This window comes from Diabrotica virgifera, chromosome 3 (genome assembly GCF_917563875.1).
Source record: "Diabrotica virgifera virgifera chromosome 3, PGI_DIABVI_V3a".
Taxonomy (NCBI): Eukaryota; Metazoa; Arthropoda; class Insecta; order Coleoptera; family Chrysomelidae; genus Diabrotica; species Diabrotica virgifera.
In genome coordinates this window covers 105,436,476-105,454,132 of record NC_065445.1, presented here as the reverse complement: position 1 = coordinate 105,454,132, position 17,657 = coordinate 105,436,476, and the positions used below count along the sequence as shown (strand labels likewise).

Here is a 17,657-nt window from a genome sequence, read left to right as displayed (position 1 = left end):
AGACCTGGGGGGAGACCATAAGGACATGTTGGTAAAGGGGATTAACATTGATATAACCCAAGATAGAATTGTGTGGAGAAATGCAATTAGGGAAGCCGACCCCGCATAGGGACAAGGCAAAGAGAATGAGGATGATGAGTGCATTTTTATTGTGATTGTAGTGTAGACAGTTTGTGTCTCAGATTAGCGATTCGACTATATAATACGAATATATGTGTGTGCTAAATATCTCGACAAAATATTCAAAAGCTACAATCCTGGAATGCGTTTTCCGCGCGCTGATATTGCCTCTTACGTTTGTATTCCTTTCGATTATTAGGAAGTTACCTACAGTCGGAAAAATGAAAGAATACCCGTGATCGATCACATCAATCACCTATTTTGTATTTGCTGTCTTTTTCTATAACAAACGTTTGTTATTTATAGAAAAAGACAGCAAATACAAAATAAGTGATTGATGTGATCGTTCATTGGTATTCTTTCATTTTTCCGACTGTATGTTTTTGAGAATATTACGAGTAGTGTTGCCCAAATGCAAGACCAAGACGAGACTTAGACAGTCTTGGTCTTGCGGCAGTACACCTGGTCTTAGTCTTGGTATTGCGCTCCCAGTCTTGGTCTTGGTCTTGCAGCAAGAGTCTTGCAAGTCTCGCAGTTGCCCATTAGCCTATTGCATATCTTAGAACAACGTAACAGAGAGGTACATTTTAAGCTTGAATAGCATAGCCATAGTAAAGACTAGCCAAATTAATAAATATCTAAACAACTGACACCGGGTGGGGTTTGAACCCACGATCTAAAGTGATCGCTGTTATGTTCTAACTAACTAAAGTTAAAACTACCTCTTAAAACCCACAAAATTTCATTTGCGTATTTCAGCCGATTTTAGAGCAATAAATAAATCGTCAGTTTGTAAGAAAAATTTCAACCCCTCCCTATTTGGTAAACAAAGCATTTATAAAGTAAACGTTTATGAAGTAAACTGTCATTAGTTTTTCGTGCAGAATTACCCATTAAAGTTTGCCATACTTATTTAAAAACATTCTGTATTGATGAAAAACATGGATAGTTAAAAAAGTACCACTTTTTTATTATCCAATATAAGTGAATGAATAAAAAAACATAATGTTAAGAAAATATGAGGCTTTAGTTGGGCTTTAATTTCAGTATGCTATTATTGCATGCTAGAATAATAAGTTAGCATAATGCTAGAATATTCCACAGAGTGAGAAAAAACACAGTTTGATTGGTACACCCGGTATACACTGACAAAATTGACCTGTCTAGCAACAATATCTATTATTACTGCGATATTTATAAAGAATAGAATAAGACCAAATATTAAAAAAATCACTTAAATTTAAATAACAACAGGTTTAGGAAATTTGAGACATTAAAAATGACCTTTGAAGGTGGTGCCATGGACGTATAAATAAAGATGGGTGGTGCGTTAATTTCTTGGAGAAGTGTACCTATATCGTTAAAATAATATTTCGGTATTATGTCTATACGATATCCGGCATATTATACGGGGCCTTGGCGCTGCATGTCGAAACAAAACTTCCATTGAAAAAATTGAACAAAATATTCTACAATTCCCTAATAAAACGCTTTGAAACAGTGTATTGTTTGGATGTCGACCTTTTCGTATAATGGATTCTTTATCTATAATATTGTATTGTAAATCATAATATATCCATTTGCCGCCGTATTCCATAACAACAAAGAAGCTTTGTTTTTGTTTTCAAGTTAGGTACTTTTCATGGTTCATTTACCGTTGGCGGTGGGTGACACACTGTAAAATGGCCAAATTGCAATTTTTGTTATCGCTTAATCCTTGACGATTTGGAACAGTGTGTATATGTATTGTTTTGGGTATATTTGCGTGTACGTAATCTATTTATTGTTTAGCCCATTTTTTCATTGTCCAGTCACCCTTGGCTTATATAACAAGTGTTGTTGAAAAACTGAATCTGTTTTCAAATCTATTTTTTGAGTTTGGTTTATTAGAGTTTATTAGGTTTATTAGGTTCAATTTGTGCAGTCGATTCAGAAAGTTTAAATTTTAAATTCTGAAAATATTGTGAAGTGAAAAAAATTACTGAAATAAAAAGAGTGTAGCTGAGTGGAGCGATGAAAAGAAAAATGAAACAAAAAAAGGAAGAAGTTTTGAAGAAGATAATACCCAAAATTTCTTCATTTTTCCATCAACCAGATTCTCAAAGTGATTTAGATTGCAATGGTAAGTACTAGATCTAGATCTCTTTCTACTAATGAAACAATAATTAATTCTTATCTAATTGTCGTCTGTAACAGGGGTGGCCAAGGTCCTTGATATTCTTTGATAGAAATTTGAAATTTTTTAGAAGCCGTCATTAAATGCGTATTAAAAAGTTATGCAAAAGAGGTGTTAAAAATTTTTTTACAGAATTTTGTACAGAATATTTATTGAACACGTGTAAATAAAAGTACAACCTATTTGTACTAAATTTAAATATTATAAATTTATTTTACTTCTTTTGATAATTCTTTAAATCTTAGTGAATAAATGGTGACAGCACTTCTTAGTAATTCTTTCAGATGCTGGTTAGTTGGTACTGATGAGTAATTGAATTTCAGGAATTTTAAAGTGGAATAAAATTATTCACACATGTCTTCTTCTTCATGTGCCGTGCTCGATTATCGAGTGTTGGCTATCAAATTGGCTATAGTAATTTCCCGGAAAATGGAAGCTGGAGTTTCTCAAACCACTCTCTTAAGTTTCTAAGCCATGGCGTTTTTCTTCGACCTGACCCTTTTCTTCCGTCTCCTTTGCCTTTTATTATTAAATGGAGTATGTATATTATAATTCTCTGGGTGGCGCATTCTTCTCTAGGTGCCGTCTCCGGTTCGATGGTTGGAAATCATCAAAGCGATTTTTAATTTTGAGAGTGCGGCTCTAAATAATTCGTTGTTACTATGTACATCCAAACTATGCCCTAAGATTCTTCAGCCATGAGTTAAGGTGATACAGTAGCGATCAACAGGTAGCCAAAACGCGTTTCAAGATTGCGGCTGTAATTTTGAATATTTTTTCGAGATATTTGGCACACGTATTTGTAATATAATAAAGAATGGCGGTACAGAGCCCAATTTGAAAAATATATTAATATGTGGAAATTACTCTGTAATTAAATACAATATTAAAAAAACGAGCCTGTACCGCCACTAAGAAGAACAAAAAAATACACTTTCTTCAAATAAACTTTTTTATCAGATGCCTAGATTTTGTGTCATTTTGGAACTAATAATGAAATAAAAAATTTTAGTAGTTCCAAAATGACACAAAATCTAGGCATCGGATAAAAAAGTTTATTTGAAGAAAGTGTATTTTTTTGTTCTTCTTAATGGCGGTACAGGCTCGTTTTTTTAATATTGTATTTAATTACAGAGTAATTTCCACATATTAATATATTTTTCAAATTGGGCTCTGTACCGCCATTCTTTATTATATTACGAATACGTGTGCCAAATATCTCGAAAAAATATTCAAAATTACAGCCGTAATCTTGGAACGCGTTTTCGCTACCTGTTGACCGCTACTGTTTCCTCTTAAATCAGCTATCAGCTTCCTATAAATCTTTTTCCTGGATTTTACTTACATAATGAAGTGGAGTATTAGATATTTATCTCCTCTCATCACATGTCCCTTATATCTCAGTTTTCTTCTCTTAATTGTTAGAAGTACTTCTCTTTCCTTATGCATACGTCTGTCTCATTACCTCTACGTTGGTTATTCTATTTACCCATGAGATCTTCAGCACTCTTCGGTACACCCACATCTCGAATGTCTCCGGTCTTCTCACGTCAATTTTCTTCAGTGTCCACGCTTCCATCCCGTAGTATAATACGGATAGCACATAGCACCTCATAGCATGGCCAAAAAAATATTCAAGATTGCGAGTTTTTACTGTTCTGATGACTTCCCGTAATTTTTCCCCTCCAATGTATAACAACTTCGTTACGAACTCTATCCACCCAACTTATTCGTAGGATCCTCCGATACACCAAGGTTTCAAAGGCTTCCAGGTTTTTGAGAAGGGTATCCGTTAAAGTCTAACCTTAGACACCATACAAAAAAGTATACATTCACATAAGTACGGTGTTCCATCGAACATTTTCTAGCACTACCTTATATCAGTTCTTGAAAAGGGCCCCGCGAAAATCTTTGATACGGGGCCCCTGTGGGGCTAGCTACGCCACTGCTGCTGAGAAAGAATGTATGACTAAAAAATTTTATTTTTACATTATAATAATGACCTCTCAGTACATGTCAAATGTGTCGAGTGTTCTTTTAATGGATATTTTGATTCGCTATGTATGTTTATGGTATTGTTCGTAATGCGCATAAGTCCAATTTTCAAAATTTTTGATACAATTTTTTTTGTTTCTCATAGAGTATCTAAGAATATAGCCGAACTTATATACTCCCTAAAACGACCCTCAGTTCTAACTGCAAGACGCAAGAGTCTCGCAGGCTTAGTCTTGTTCTTGCTCAAGTCTTGCACGGTAAGTCTTGGTCTTGCTAAAATTAGGCGGTCTTGGTCTTGGTCTTGCGAAAACGCAAGAACAAGACCAAGACTGCAAGACCAAGACCGATTTTGGGCAACACTAATTACGAGTATGATATACCAACAAAAAGGTGAAATTTTAAATAATGATTAATTAGTAATGTATAAACATTTTCAATTTCTTTGCAACACGAAAATGCAGCAGCTGCATAATACTCTGGTTAAATCGGAGAGTGCAGTTTTCTCCCTCATCAGTAGTATCCTCACCATATCCTCTTCTCTCCGATTTCTCCACGTATCATACTTTGGGCCTTTCCGAATTGCAAAGAAAGAAATGTCACGGATGAACTAGAGCCATCTATGGCCACCTATGATTAATGTGATTCCTAATACATTTCCAGTAAAAATAATAACTATTTGATAAGTATTGGCGATTACAATTTTTTTATATGCGTGTCCGCGAAGATTATAACTCCCAAAATATTTATAATGAAAAGATTTAGTTCATAATAGATGCCGACGAAAACAATTATTTCCCTTTCTGTTTCTGTTTCTGCCCACGAAAACAATTATTTCTGAGATCTTTTTACTAATTATAATTTTCGTGGACCCACAAACAGAAATGATGTTTCTTGCCGATACTCCCCAAAAAATAAATTTTTTCGCTAACACTATTAGGGATTATAATTTTCACAATCATATAATCGAAAATAATATTTTTCGCGGCGTTCATTGAAAGTTCTACTCTTAACGGCATTTTTCGGAGTTATACTTTTCGTAGGCGGCGGCGAAATATAGTCTTTGGTTACACCTCCTGAGATTTTCAAAATTTATGAATCAAACAGGATGCCGAGGATATTAAGATGAGAGAATTTTAAATAATTCACAACTCATCTGCTCAGCGTGGTAAGTCCCAACAAGAAAGATTCCTTAATACTCCTACAAAAGAGTAAATGAATTAAAATTGAAAATAAACATTTTCAATTTCTTTGCAACACGAAAATGCAGCAGCTGCATAATTCTCTGGTTAAATCGGAGAGTGCAGGAAGAGTCTATACCGGTTTCGGAGGTCTTTTCCCCCTCATCAGTAGTCCCATATCCTCCTCTGGGAAGGGCCTAGAGTGTGGTACGTGGAGAAATCGAAGAGAAGAGGATATGGGACTACTGATGAGGGGGAAAAGACCTCCGAAACCGGTATAGACTCTTCCTGCACTCTCCGATTTAACCAGAGTAAGATGCAGCTGCTGCATTTTCGTGTTGCAAAGAAATTGAAAATGTTTATACATTTTTAATTCATTTACTCTCTTGTAGGCGTATTAAGGAATCTTTCTTGTTGGAACTTAACACGCTGAGCAGATGGGTTGTGAATTATTTAAAATTCTCTCATCTTAATTTCGTCGACATCCTGTATGATTTATATTTTTTGAAAATCTCGAGAGGTTGTAACCAAAGAAAGTATTCCACCTGTTGTCAATCTGGTGGTATGGAGACGATATTTATTGTCGTTTTCTGTGTTACTTCGATTGATAACTTACTTTGATTAATTAGTTTTTTGAAAAATTTCTTATTTTTAATTTGATCGCGGGCCTCAATTTATTTAGATATTATATTATTGTTTTCTGTATATGCCGATTTTCAACAGTAATGAATAATTTAATACTGTTTTTTATGATGTTTATGCCTTTTTTAAAATTGTATTCACTATAATTTTTTGCGATATATAGCTAAGAATATTAATTTTAATAGTTTTTCTTGTGTAATGATTTGATATAATTTGGTAACGAATTTTGAGTCCTTTATAAATCTATGGGTATACTCTCAGAGACAGAATTATAAACGAGGAAATTAGAAGAAAAAGAAGAATAGCCCTTTCGTGACCGGCTGACACGATCGTGAGCTCATGTTTATGTGGGTATCAATATCAACTGACACGATCGTGAGCTCATGTTTATGTGGGTATCAATATCAAAATAAACATATTTTGACTAGGAAAGATGATATCAATATGTTGTGTCTATCGTGTATTATCAGAGTAACTGAAATTATTTAACGAATTCCCGCTTAGTTTGCAATAGAATACCCTTTAAAGAAGACTGTGTATTTTGACGACAAAACCGATCTTCTTCTTCAGGTGCCGTCCTCGTTCCGAAGTTTGGCTATCATCAAGGCTATGCGTATTTTTGATACCGTAGATCTAAATAATTGGCAGCTGCTGCACTTGTACCAATCTCTTAAATTCTTCAACCATGAATGTTTTCTTCTGCCAATGGATCTTTTACCTATTATTTTTCCCTGAATAATTAATTGTAGTAGCTGGTACTTTTGTCCCCTCATTATATGTCCCAAGTATTGCAGTTTGCGCTTTTTAATAGTAAGCGCAAGTTCTTTTTCTTTCTGCATCCTTCGCAACACTTCCATGTTTGTCACTCTCTCTGTCCACGATATTCTCAGTATCCTGCGGTACATCCACATCTCGAATGCTTCTATTTTCCTTGTATCGATCTTTTTCAGTGTCCAAGCTTCCATTCCATAGAAAAGAACTGACAGCACGTAACATCTCATGAGGCGAATTTTAAGATTTAAACTTAGCTCTCTTCCGCATAAAACTGTTTTCATTTTGGTAAAAGTAGCTCTAGCTTTTTCTATTCTGATCTTGATTTCTTCAGAGTTGTCGTTGTTTTCATTAATAACAGTTCCCAGGTAATTATATTTTCTAACACGCTCAATTCTTTGATCATGTACGGTTATGTCAGAAAAATTTTGTGGAGATTTCGACACCATCATTATTTTTGTTTTTTTGATGTTAAGTGATAAACCGAACTTTTCGCTGCACTCTACTATTCTGTTTATCAGTGTTTGGAGATCTTCCGGGGTGTCTGCTATTAATACTGAGTACAAAACCGATAAAGGTAAGTAAAAGATATCTTGTTTTTTATAAGTGTTTATGTTATTGTAACGGGGTTGTGGTATAGATAAAGTTTCAACTTCAAGATTATAAACAAAATTTAAGAAATTATTGGTTTGTTTGTAGAGATCTTGTCCCGTAAAATTTGAATATCACGATAGTGAGTTTCCGTCACACATTCAATTTTCAAAGCAGGAAATCAAAATACTAAATATTTATTGGTGTGACTTTTTATAAATTTTTCTACATTTTAATGATAAAAGTAGTTTTTCTAATTATTACAGGTGTGCCTCTCACCCACGATTTGGCTCTAGAGGTGTTAAATGATGGTAACTAGTCCGAAATAGAAGATTTAGATGGCGAAAATGATGTTGCTTTTGACGTTAAAATGTTTAAAAATAACACCGATGACAAGGATATTGAAAAAACTATATTAGAAGAACCTATATTGAATGAATGACCTGTTCCTTCAACGAGCTGTTCTTCAGCAAAGAGGCAATCGAAAGACATGACATTTCAGCAAAAAATGTTTGTTCTATTTTAGTTAGTATGTAATTGCATATTAAACAATTATAAAAATAATGTTTATTTGGCCCTAATGGTGTTTTACGTTTGATAAAAATGAATTTTTTCATACACTTACGATCCTGCATTCATAGAACATAAGCCCAGAGCGCACGAACGTGACATGTCATTTGTGACAGATTCAAACAATGAATTTTTTTTTCTGCATTTTTTACACTTTTTTAGATACCGTATATCGTATTTATTCAAACGGAAACTTCATTTTCACTCAAAAAAAAATTCAGGCCTGAAAGGGATAGGCGTCACATAAGTAATAGAGCAAATAGCATGGTTGGAGTGGAATTGGACGGGCCATGTGGCCAGAATGAATGACAGGCGGTGGACGCAAAAAATTACAGTGTTGAGACCACGAGAAGACATAATAAGCAAGGTAGAGCACTTACACGATGGACAATCGACATCAACAGCCCTGATAGTGTATATAATTATGTACATATTTACAAATTTTGTACAAAATAATAGTTCTAATTGTTCAAACTTACCTAATGATTCTGCCGTTGCTTCAGTTGAAGTGACATTTTTACCTAAAAAACGACATATTTAAAAAAAACTGAAATACTAGTGGGTTTGGGACTTTTATGAATTAACGTAGAAGATGGTCTATATACTATTTTTAGTGCATCCATTTTTAACTTCATGATGGGTTCTAAAAATATTCCTTTGGGCATGAACAGCTCAGGAGAGCAGATCCCAAGTATGCTCAATAAAATGTTTCTTCTTATTGTAGCCAACGATAGGACTCTGACCCCTGTAGCATGCCTGAAGTAGTCTCTTTGTAGGGCTGGTACAGACATATAATTTCTCTGAATCAAAATTCAGAAAATTATCGGGGTCTACCAGAGCAAGATCTATTCTATATCGAAAACGATAAAATCCTTAAAAAGGGCTACATCACAGAACAGCACTAGTTTTCGATCGGATGACCGATCATCAACAGTGTTTACGTGAATCTAACATGCTAACCATCAAAAAATAAAAAATATGTGGGTAAAAACCCTTTACAATTGATCCGTCATAGGAACATGATGAAAAATGTGAAATTAAACATGGATGTTTAAAATATCCAATGTTTTATGCTCTAGGTACCATTGAGCTTGAGTTTGACTTGTTCACATCATGACTATATGGTAGCTAATATTATTAAAGTATAATTAGTGGATATTGAGGTTTTTAGAACATGCGCGATTTTTTAGTTATTTAAATAGAACTAGTATTTTAAAGACCAATATCCACGAATACTTCACGTTTTTTTTTGTACACTTTGAAACCATGTCTTGTATTATTACTACAAAAAATTGAAATAAGAGCTAATAATGGTTGAATTTGTGATGTACATCAGTAAACCTTTCGTTGTTATGGAAATAAGAAAAACAAAAATTAATTCGCAGCCTGTCACATAAGATTAATTACTACTACTGGTTGTATATTGCTTAAAAATGAGTTTTAACATTGATTACTTAAATAGTAAAGCAGAATCGCGGTTAACACCGCGAAAATCGTAAAACGCTTATAAAAACGAATACGACAAGTTCATTCAATGGATGTTTCAAACATTATTGAGAGTGCCATTAATGGAAGTACAACCTCATTGGTTTCCGAGAATGTCGGTCTTCACATATTTGAATAAAGCTTTTGAAACATTTGTTAGTAATATTACATTCATATTTTATTAATTTTACGTTACAGGGTATGTACTGTAGTATAGTTGGGACAATCTATAGAAAATATGTTTTAAGTGGTAAATAACGTTATCAAAATATAATATAGGGTATTAGCCCGGCACGAAGACAATGACTCCTGACCGTGAATTATAAACGTGATGTTTACATATTATGTCGGGTATAAAAATGCAGTATAGCTGAATTTAAGGAGAGAGTTATTATTAGACACTTGATATGTACAAATGTAGTGGTATAGGTAATGAGTTGTATTTGTAAACAATTATGGTTGAATCACCGTTTATACGATGTAAATATACAGGGTGTTTCATTAATAATTGTCCATATAGTAACTGGAGAAACCTTAGCACAAAATACGAAGATTTAACCTAAAACACTTAGATAAAATGTGGTTCCTTACTGATTTACAGGGTGTTTTATCTAGAAATTTAAAAAATATTTTTGCCCAGCATTTTAAAACTATTCGACGTATCCTTTTCATACTTGGCAGAAAGTGCGACTACTATACACCCTACTAAATTATAATAATCAAACGTTTCTAGCGACTACCAGAGGCGTACGGCAGGGGGTAGTAAATGGTTGACCCTTCTCAAATTCTACGCCACTGGAGGAATTACTATTTTAGTGCCATTTTTAGATTCTCCAATACTTTCTATGTAAATAATATACTCCTCATTGGTAACGATAAAGTCATTAGTTTTTGAGATATTTGAAATTAAATATGAAACGGCACAGTTATTTTGATTAATTTATGGTATGATTCATATGATTGATACTTGGCAGAAAGTGTAGGTACTGCACACCCTACCAAATTAAGATAAATAAACGTTTCTAGCTACTACCAGAGGCGTACGACAGGGGATATTGGCTGGTTGACCCTTCCCAAATTCTACGCCACTGACAAAATTGCTATTTTAGTGTAATTTTTTGATTTTTCAATACTATTTATGTAAATAATATACTCTTCATTCGTAACGATAAAATGATTAGTTTTCGAGATATTTACACTCGCGACACAATACATTAATCAAAATAACCGTGTCGTTTCATTTTTAACTTCAAAGATCTCGAAAACTAATGACTTTATCGTTACGAATGAAGAGTATATTATTTTTATAGAAAGTATTGGAGAATCCAAAAATTGAACTAAAATAGCAATACCGCCAGTGTCGTAGAATTTGGAAATAGTCAACTATTCACTTTCCCCCGTCGTACGCCTCTGGTAATAGACAGAAACGTCTGTTTAACATAATTTAGTAGTTTGGATAGTACCTATACTTCCTGTCAAGTATGAAAAAGATACGTCGAATAGTTTTAAAATGCTGAGGAAAAATAATTTTTCAATTTTTAGATAAAACACCCTGTAACTTAGTAAGGAACCACATTTTATTTAAGTGTTTTAGGTTAAGGGCCGGTTGTTCGAACGCTAATCAACAATGAACATTATCAAATAATTAATTACTGTCAATGTCAACTTTGTTTGGGTTGTCAAAACATAATTAATTACAATTCTGAGACTATAATCAATTAATATAACAATAATTTATTAACATAATTAATAATAAATCTCATAATTGTAATTAATTATGTTTTCAGCAACCCAAACAAAGTTGACATTGACAGTTTTGGTGACAGTAATTAAATATTTAATAACGATCATTGTTGATTAGCGTTCGAACAACCGGCCCTAAATCTTCGTATTGTGCTAAGGTTTTTCCAGTTACTATATGGACAATTATTAATGAAACACCCTGTAATGTTAGTAGAACAACAGAGTTTTAATTAATATGGACCAGAAAGACGTTATGGAACATATTTGCGACTATAATGTTAGGTCAGATCAATATTTAAAACTGTTGATGTTGCCATGGTAACTTTAAAACACGCGCGTTTTTGAAAGTTGAATTTAAACAGTTTGAGGCGTACTTTAAATAAGCAAAATGAGGTACCAATAAAAAAAGGTGTATTTTATATGAAAATGACCTATTAATATAATATGATACGAATACGGATTTATAAAAGTGTAAAAATCGAGGGGTTATGCATAACTTTTGAAACTATGTGTATAAAAGAATTACATTTTCACTGGGTATGGTGTCGTCCTAAATAAATATGTTACCTACTTATATTATTAAATAGTAATATTACGAGTACTTACCAATTTTACTTCTCTTTGATTTTGGTCCCTTTGTTCTCTTTGGTGTTCTTGTTACACCATGTTCACTCACAACTCGATGGTCGTCACATTCATTGGAAATTTCATCATTGGTTTTCCGGCCTTCTGCAGTACCGTTTTCTGTTGCCAAATTAATAGGGTTTTCACAACCTAAATCAATATTCAGTTGCGAACTTGCCTCTTGCACTGGTGACTGTCTAAAGTCATATGTATGGTTAGTTAATCTAACCCTTAATTCTCTAATATCGTCGGTATTTGAACAAGTTTTCAAATTGGGGTTGTTTTCCGTCTTATTTTTATTAACAGATGTTAGATTTGTTGATGGATTGTTTGAACAATTCGATTTGCTCGTATTTAATGGCTCATCATCATCATCAGAATCATTTACATTATTTTGAAATAAAGCTTTGTCAATAGGTGATATAGTTGTTGGCTGATTGTTTTTAAATAATTGATATTCTTTATTCGAACAATTTGATTTATTGGCACTTAATGGTTCATCATCACTATCATCAGTTAGATCGTTTTGAAACAAAGCTTTGCTAACAGATTTCTTTAGCCGATTCTTTTTAGATATTTGGACTTTTTTATTTGAACACTTCGATCTTTTGTCACGTGGTGATTCCTCATCACGATCATTATTTACATCACCTTGAAATAAAGATCTGTTAACAGATGATATATTTTTGGGCAGATTGTTTGTAGATATTTGGCGTTCTTTATTTGAACCTATTGATTTACTAACATTAAGTGGCTCGTGATCACAAACTTCATTTACATTATTTTGTAGTGATACGTTTCTTGACCGATGACGCGTAGACATATTGTATTCTTTATTTGAACAACTCGATTTGCGACCATTTAATGGTTCATCATCACCGTAATCATTTACATCATTTTGACATAAAGCTTTGTTAATAGGTGATACAGTTGTAGGACCATTGGTTGTAGATAATCGATTTTCTTTATTCAAACCATTTGATTTGCTGACATTTAATGGTTCAACATCTCGATCATCATTTAAATCATTTTGAACCAAAGCTTCGTTAACAGTTGATATATTTTCTAACCGATTGTTTCTAGATATTCGATATTTTCTACTAGAACGATTTCTTCTGGCATCTGATGATTCATCATCACGATCGTCATTTACATCATTTTGAAGTAAAGCTTTGTTAACATGTGATACAGTTGTAGGACCATTGGTTGTAGATAATCGATTTTCTTTATTCAAACAATTTGATTTGCTGACATTTAATGGTTCAACATCCCGATCATCATTTAGATCATCTTGATCCAAAGCTCCGTTAATAGTTGATATATTTTCTAACTGATTGTTTCTAGATATTCGGTATTTTCTACTTGAACGATGTGATCTTCTGGCATCTGATGATTCATCATCACGATCATCATTTACATCATTTTGAAGTAAAGCTTTGTTAATAGGTGATACAGTTGTAGGACCATTGGTTGTAGATAATCGATTTTCTTTATTCAAACAATTTGATTTGCTGACATTTATTGGTTCAACATCCCGATCATCATTTAGATCATTTTGAACCAAAGCTTCGTTAACAGTTGATATATTTTCTAACAGATTGTTTCTAGATATTCGATATTTTCTACTAAAACGATTTCTTCTGGCATCTGATGATTCATCATCATTTACATCATTTTGAAGTAAAGCTTTGTTAACATGTGATACAGTTGTAGGACCATTGGTTGTAGATAATCGATTTTCTTTATTCAAACCATTTGATTTGCTGACATTTAATGGTTCAACATCCCGATCATCATTTAGATCATCTTGATCCAAAGCTCCGTTAACAGTTGATATATTTTCTAACTGATTGTTTCTAGATATTCGGTATTTTCTACTCGAACGATGTGATCTTCTGGCATCTGATGATTCAACATCACGATCATCATTTACATCATTTTGAAGTAAAGCTTTGTTAATAGGTGATACAGTTGTAGGACCACTGGTTGTAGATAATCGATTTTCTTTATTCAAACAATTTGATTTGCTGACATTTATTGGTTCAACATCCCGATCATCATTTAGATCATTTTGAACCAAAGCTTCGTTAACAGTTGATATATTTTCTAACAGATTGTTTCTAGATATTCGATATTTTCTACTAAAACGATTTCTTCTGGCATCTGATGATTCATCATCATTTACATCATTTTGAAGTAAAGCTTTGTTAACATGTGATACAGTTGTAGGACCATTGGTTGTAGATAATCGATTTTCTTTATTCAAACCATTTGATTTGCTGACATTTAATGGTTCAACATCTCGATCATCATTTAAATCATTTTGAACCAAAGCTTCGTTAACAGTTGATATATTTTCTAACCGATTGTTTCTAGATATTCGATATTTTCTACTAGAACGATTTCTTCTGGCATCTGATGATTCATCATCACGATCGTCATTTACATCATTTTGAACTAAAGATTTTTTAACAGGTAATATATTTTTTGAGCAACTTTGAGGTAAGTGGATTTCTTTGCTTGAGCAATATGATTTGCTTGGTGATTTATCACGAAGATCATCATCTACATCGTGCAAAAATGAAGCTGTGTTACCAGGTAATATATTTTTGGGCCGACTGGTTCTAGATGTTTGGCTAATCAAAAAATTTGTTTTCCTCAGGCTTGATGATTCATATCCACCATCATCGTTTTCATCACTTTGTAATGAAGCTTTGTGAGCAGATGATACATTTTTTGATCGATTGTCTGTAGATATTCGATATTCTTTATTTGAACAATTTGTTGCGTTTACACTCGATATTTCATTGTCTCGGTCATCATTTCTATCACTTTGAGCTAAAGCTTTCTTAGTATGTGATACATTTTTTGATCGATTGTTCTTAGATGTTTGGCTAATTAAAGAATTCCTTTTCCCCACACTTGATGATCTATATCTACTACCATCATGCATATCATCTTGTAATGAAGCTTCGTTAACAGATGAAATATTTTTTGAACGATTGTCTGTAGATATTATTTGATCTTCTTTATTTGAACAATTTGTTGCGTCCACACTTGATATTTCACTGTCTCGATCATCATTTCTATCACTTTCAAGTAAAGCTTTCTTAATATGTGATATATCTTTTGACCGATTGTCCTTAGGTGTTTGGCTAATTAATGAATTCCTTTTCATCACACTTGGTGATGCATATCCCCGACCATCATTTACATCATCTTGTAATGAAGCTTTAACAGATGATTTATTTTTTGATCGATTGTCTGCAGATATTCGATATTCTTTATTTGAACAATTTGTTGCGTTTACACTCGATATTTCATTATCTCGATCATCATTTATATCACTTTGAACTAAAGCTTTCTTATGTGATACATCTTTTGACTGATTGTCCTTAGGTGTTTGGCTAAATAATGAATTTCTTTTTCTACCACTTGGTGATTCATATCCCCGACCATCGTGCATATCATCTTGTAATGAAGCTTTGTCAACAGATGATATATTTTTTGATCGATTGTCTGCAGATATTCGATATTCTTTATTTGAACGATTTGTTGCGATTACAGTTGATATTTCATTGTCGCGATCATCATTTACATCATTTTGAACTAAAGATTTGTTAATATGTGATATATGTGATATATGTTTTGACCGATTGCTTTTAGAAGATTTTCTAGCACTTAGTGATTCATCACTACGATCTTCATTTACATAACTTAAGTGAAATAATGATGCTTCATCATCTTGATCTTCATTTACTTCATGTTCAAATAAATCTTTGTTAACAGGTGATATATTTTTTGACTGATTGTTTCTAGATGTTCGGCATTCTTTAATTACACAATTTATTTTTCTGGCACTTGGTGATTCATATTCCTGATCAACTACAGCATTTGGTGCAATTACAGTACATGATGTTCCATCATCACCGTCATTATTTATATCATTTTGAACTAAAGTTTTATTTGTGACATGTGATATACTTTTTGACGGATTATTTATAGAAGATTGATATTCTTTATTTGAACAATCTGGTTTGCTGGCACTTGATGATTCATCATCATGATCTTCATTTATATTATTTTGAAATGAATCTTTGTTAATAGTGAGTATACTTTTTGATGTATTGTGTGTTGATACGTGGAGATTTTTATGTGAACAATAAGATTCTCTGTCGCTGATAATTGATTCTCTGTCACTTATAATTGATTCTGTCTTTTCTTTCTCAATGTCGGAAAGCCATTTGTTACAAATTTGAAGCACGTGTCTATTGTTTTGCATGGTTTGAATTCGTGTTGGGGTATCTGGTAAGTCAATGTTTTCAAGAACTTCAGCTGAAGAAGTAGTATTAATGGTTTCTGACCTTAGTGAGTTAGAGTCAATATTGTTACGTCTTAAACGATCTTTTGCCTTCTTCTTCCTATATTTCTTTAAGAAATTTTGTTTAATTTGACGCTGTCGCAAGTTCTTCATTTTCTGGGACTCTTCTATAAACCTGGTATAATTTAAAATTGAACTTTCATTACTACTAACGTCACCTTCCTCAGTTTCATCCTGCGTGTAATTACTTTCCGATATGAAAGATGGTGATAATGGACGACTTGAGGTTTGAATAACTTTATCAGCTGTATCCGGTAGGGTTGTTTTGAACAAATTACGGGATTTGTTACTAGAAGAACTTTTAGATTGAGCTATCTGGGTAATCTTCCCGACAATAGTTGACAGTCGTGATTTTTTTCTGTATTTAGGAGGTGTAGGGCTTTCGAATTCCGTACATGTTTGTACACTAACATTTGTTTTCAGTTTAGGATCTAATTTTTCAGATACTCTTGGACGAAGTTCTGTAGGAAGGTCTACATTATTGTTATTATGAATAGTAATTTCGGTGTCCGTTTGAGTATACATTCGTTTCTTTCGAGGCTTTGGTATAGGCGGTTTTTGACTTATTCGATGTTCAACATCATTATTTACCTTATTTTCAACGCAAACGTTTTGGTTTGAATTTTCCTTGTCTGAATTATTTAATTGTAATATTTTTTCAACTTCCTGTGCTATTTCAACATCCGATATTGGTTCTAGTACTGATTTAGACGTAGCATAATTTGTTCGGCCGTTTTCATTTACAGTATTATTTTTTAAATCATTTAAAGTTCTGGATCTTAAACTGTAAACAGGAATTTTAGATGACTTTGCTTCTGTGGAAACTATTGGGTCTGTATTGGTGTTAGATTTTTTCTCTGGTAACACATTGGGAATAACAAAATCACCATCACCATCTACTTTGTTACTTCTTTCCAGGTTCATGCTACCACGTTCTCTATGGGGACTTTGTGAAGTATGAGTGCAATTATTTTTGTCGATGTTGTTGTATACATTTGATAAATTATTATTGACGCATTTTTCCTTCAATTTATTGCCCTTAATACTTTGGTTCTTTCGTTTTGATTGGTTCTCTAATCGGTTATTATCAGACACATTTAATACGTCTTTTGAAATTTCTTCATTGCGTTCCTCTAATTCCTTATCTGTTATTGAGGACACACTTGAAGAATCAGGTAAAAATTTTGGATTTATGTGTTTGGAAAGTAATGGTGTACTTGAAATGATTTTTTTCTGTAGTGCCCTGTGCACTATAGAGGGTCGAAGCTGTAAAGGTTCGATGTTATCTCTAAATACTTTTTTCTTCCTCTGAACTCCTTCACCCTTAAAAAACGTTTTTAATGAGTATACAAGATATTTTTTAGATTATTTTTGAGTAAAA

The 17,657-nt window shown here is 33.0% G+C and overlaps 1 protein-coding gene across 3 annotated transcripts in view; it reads right to left on the bottom strand.

Moving 5' to 3' along the window:
- The window catches only part of LOC126881998 (probable serine/threonine-protein kinase DDB_G0282963), a 222,013-nt gene that overhangs the window by 168,285 nt on the left and 36,071 nt on the right, over positions 1-17,657 (bottom strand). For all 3 annotated transcript variants that reach the window (XM_050646762.1, XM_050646761.1, XM_050646763.1), the window contains exons 3-4: positions 11,878-17,599; positions 8,523-8,564 (exon numbers count right to left, since the gene is read on the bottom strand). In XM_050646762.1, coding sequence (XP_050502719.1) covers positions 8,523-8,564; positions 11,878-17,599 — 5,764 coding nt within the window. The remainder of the gene's footprint in view (positions 1-8,522; positions 8,565-11,877; positions 17,600-17,657) is intronic.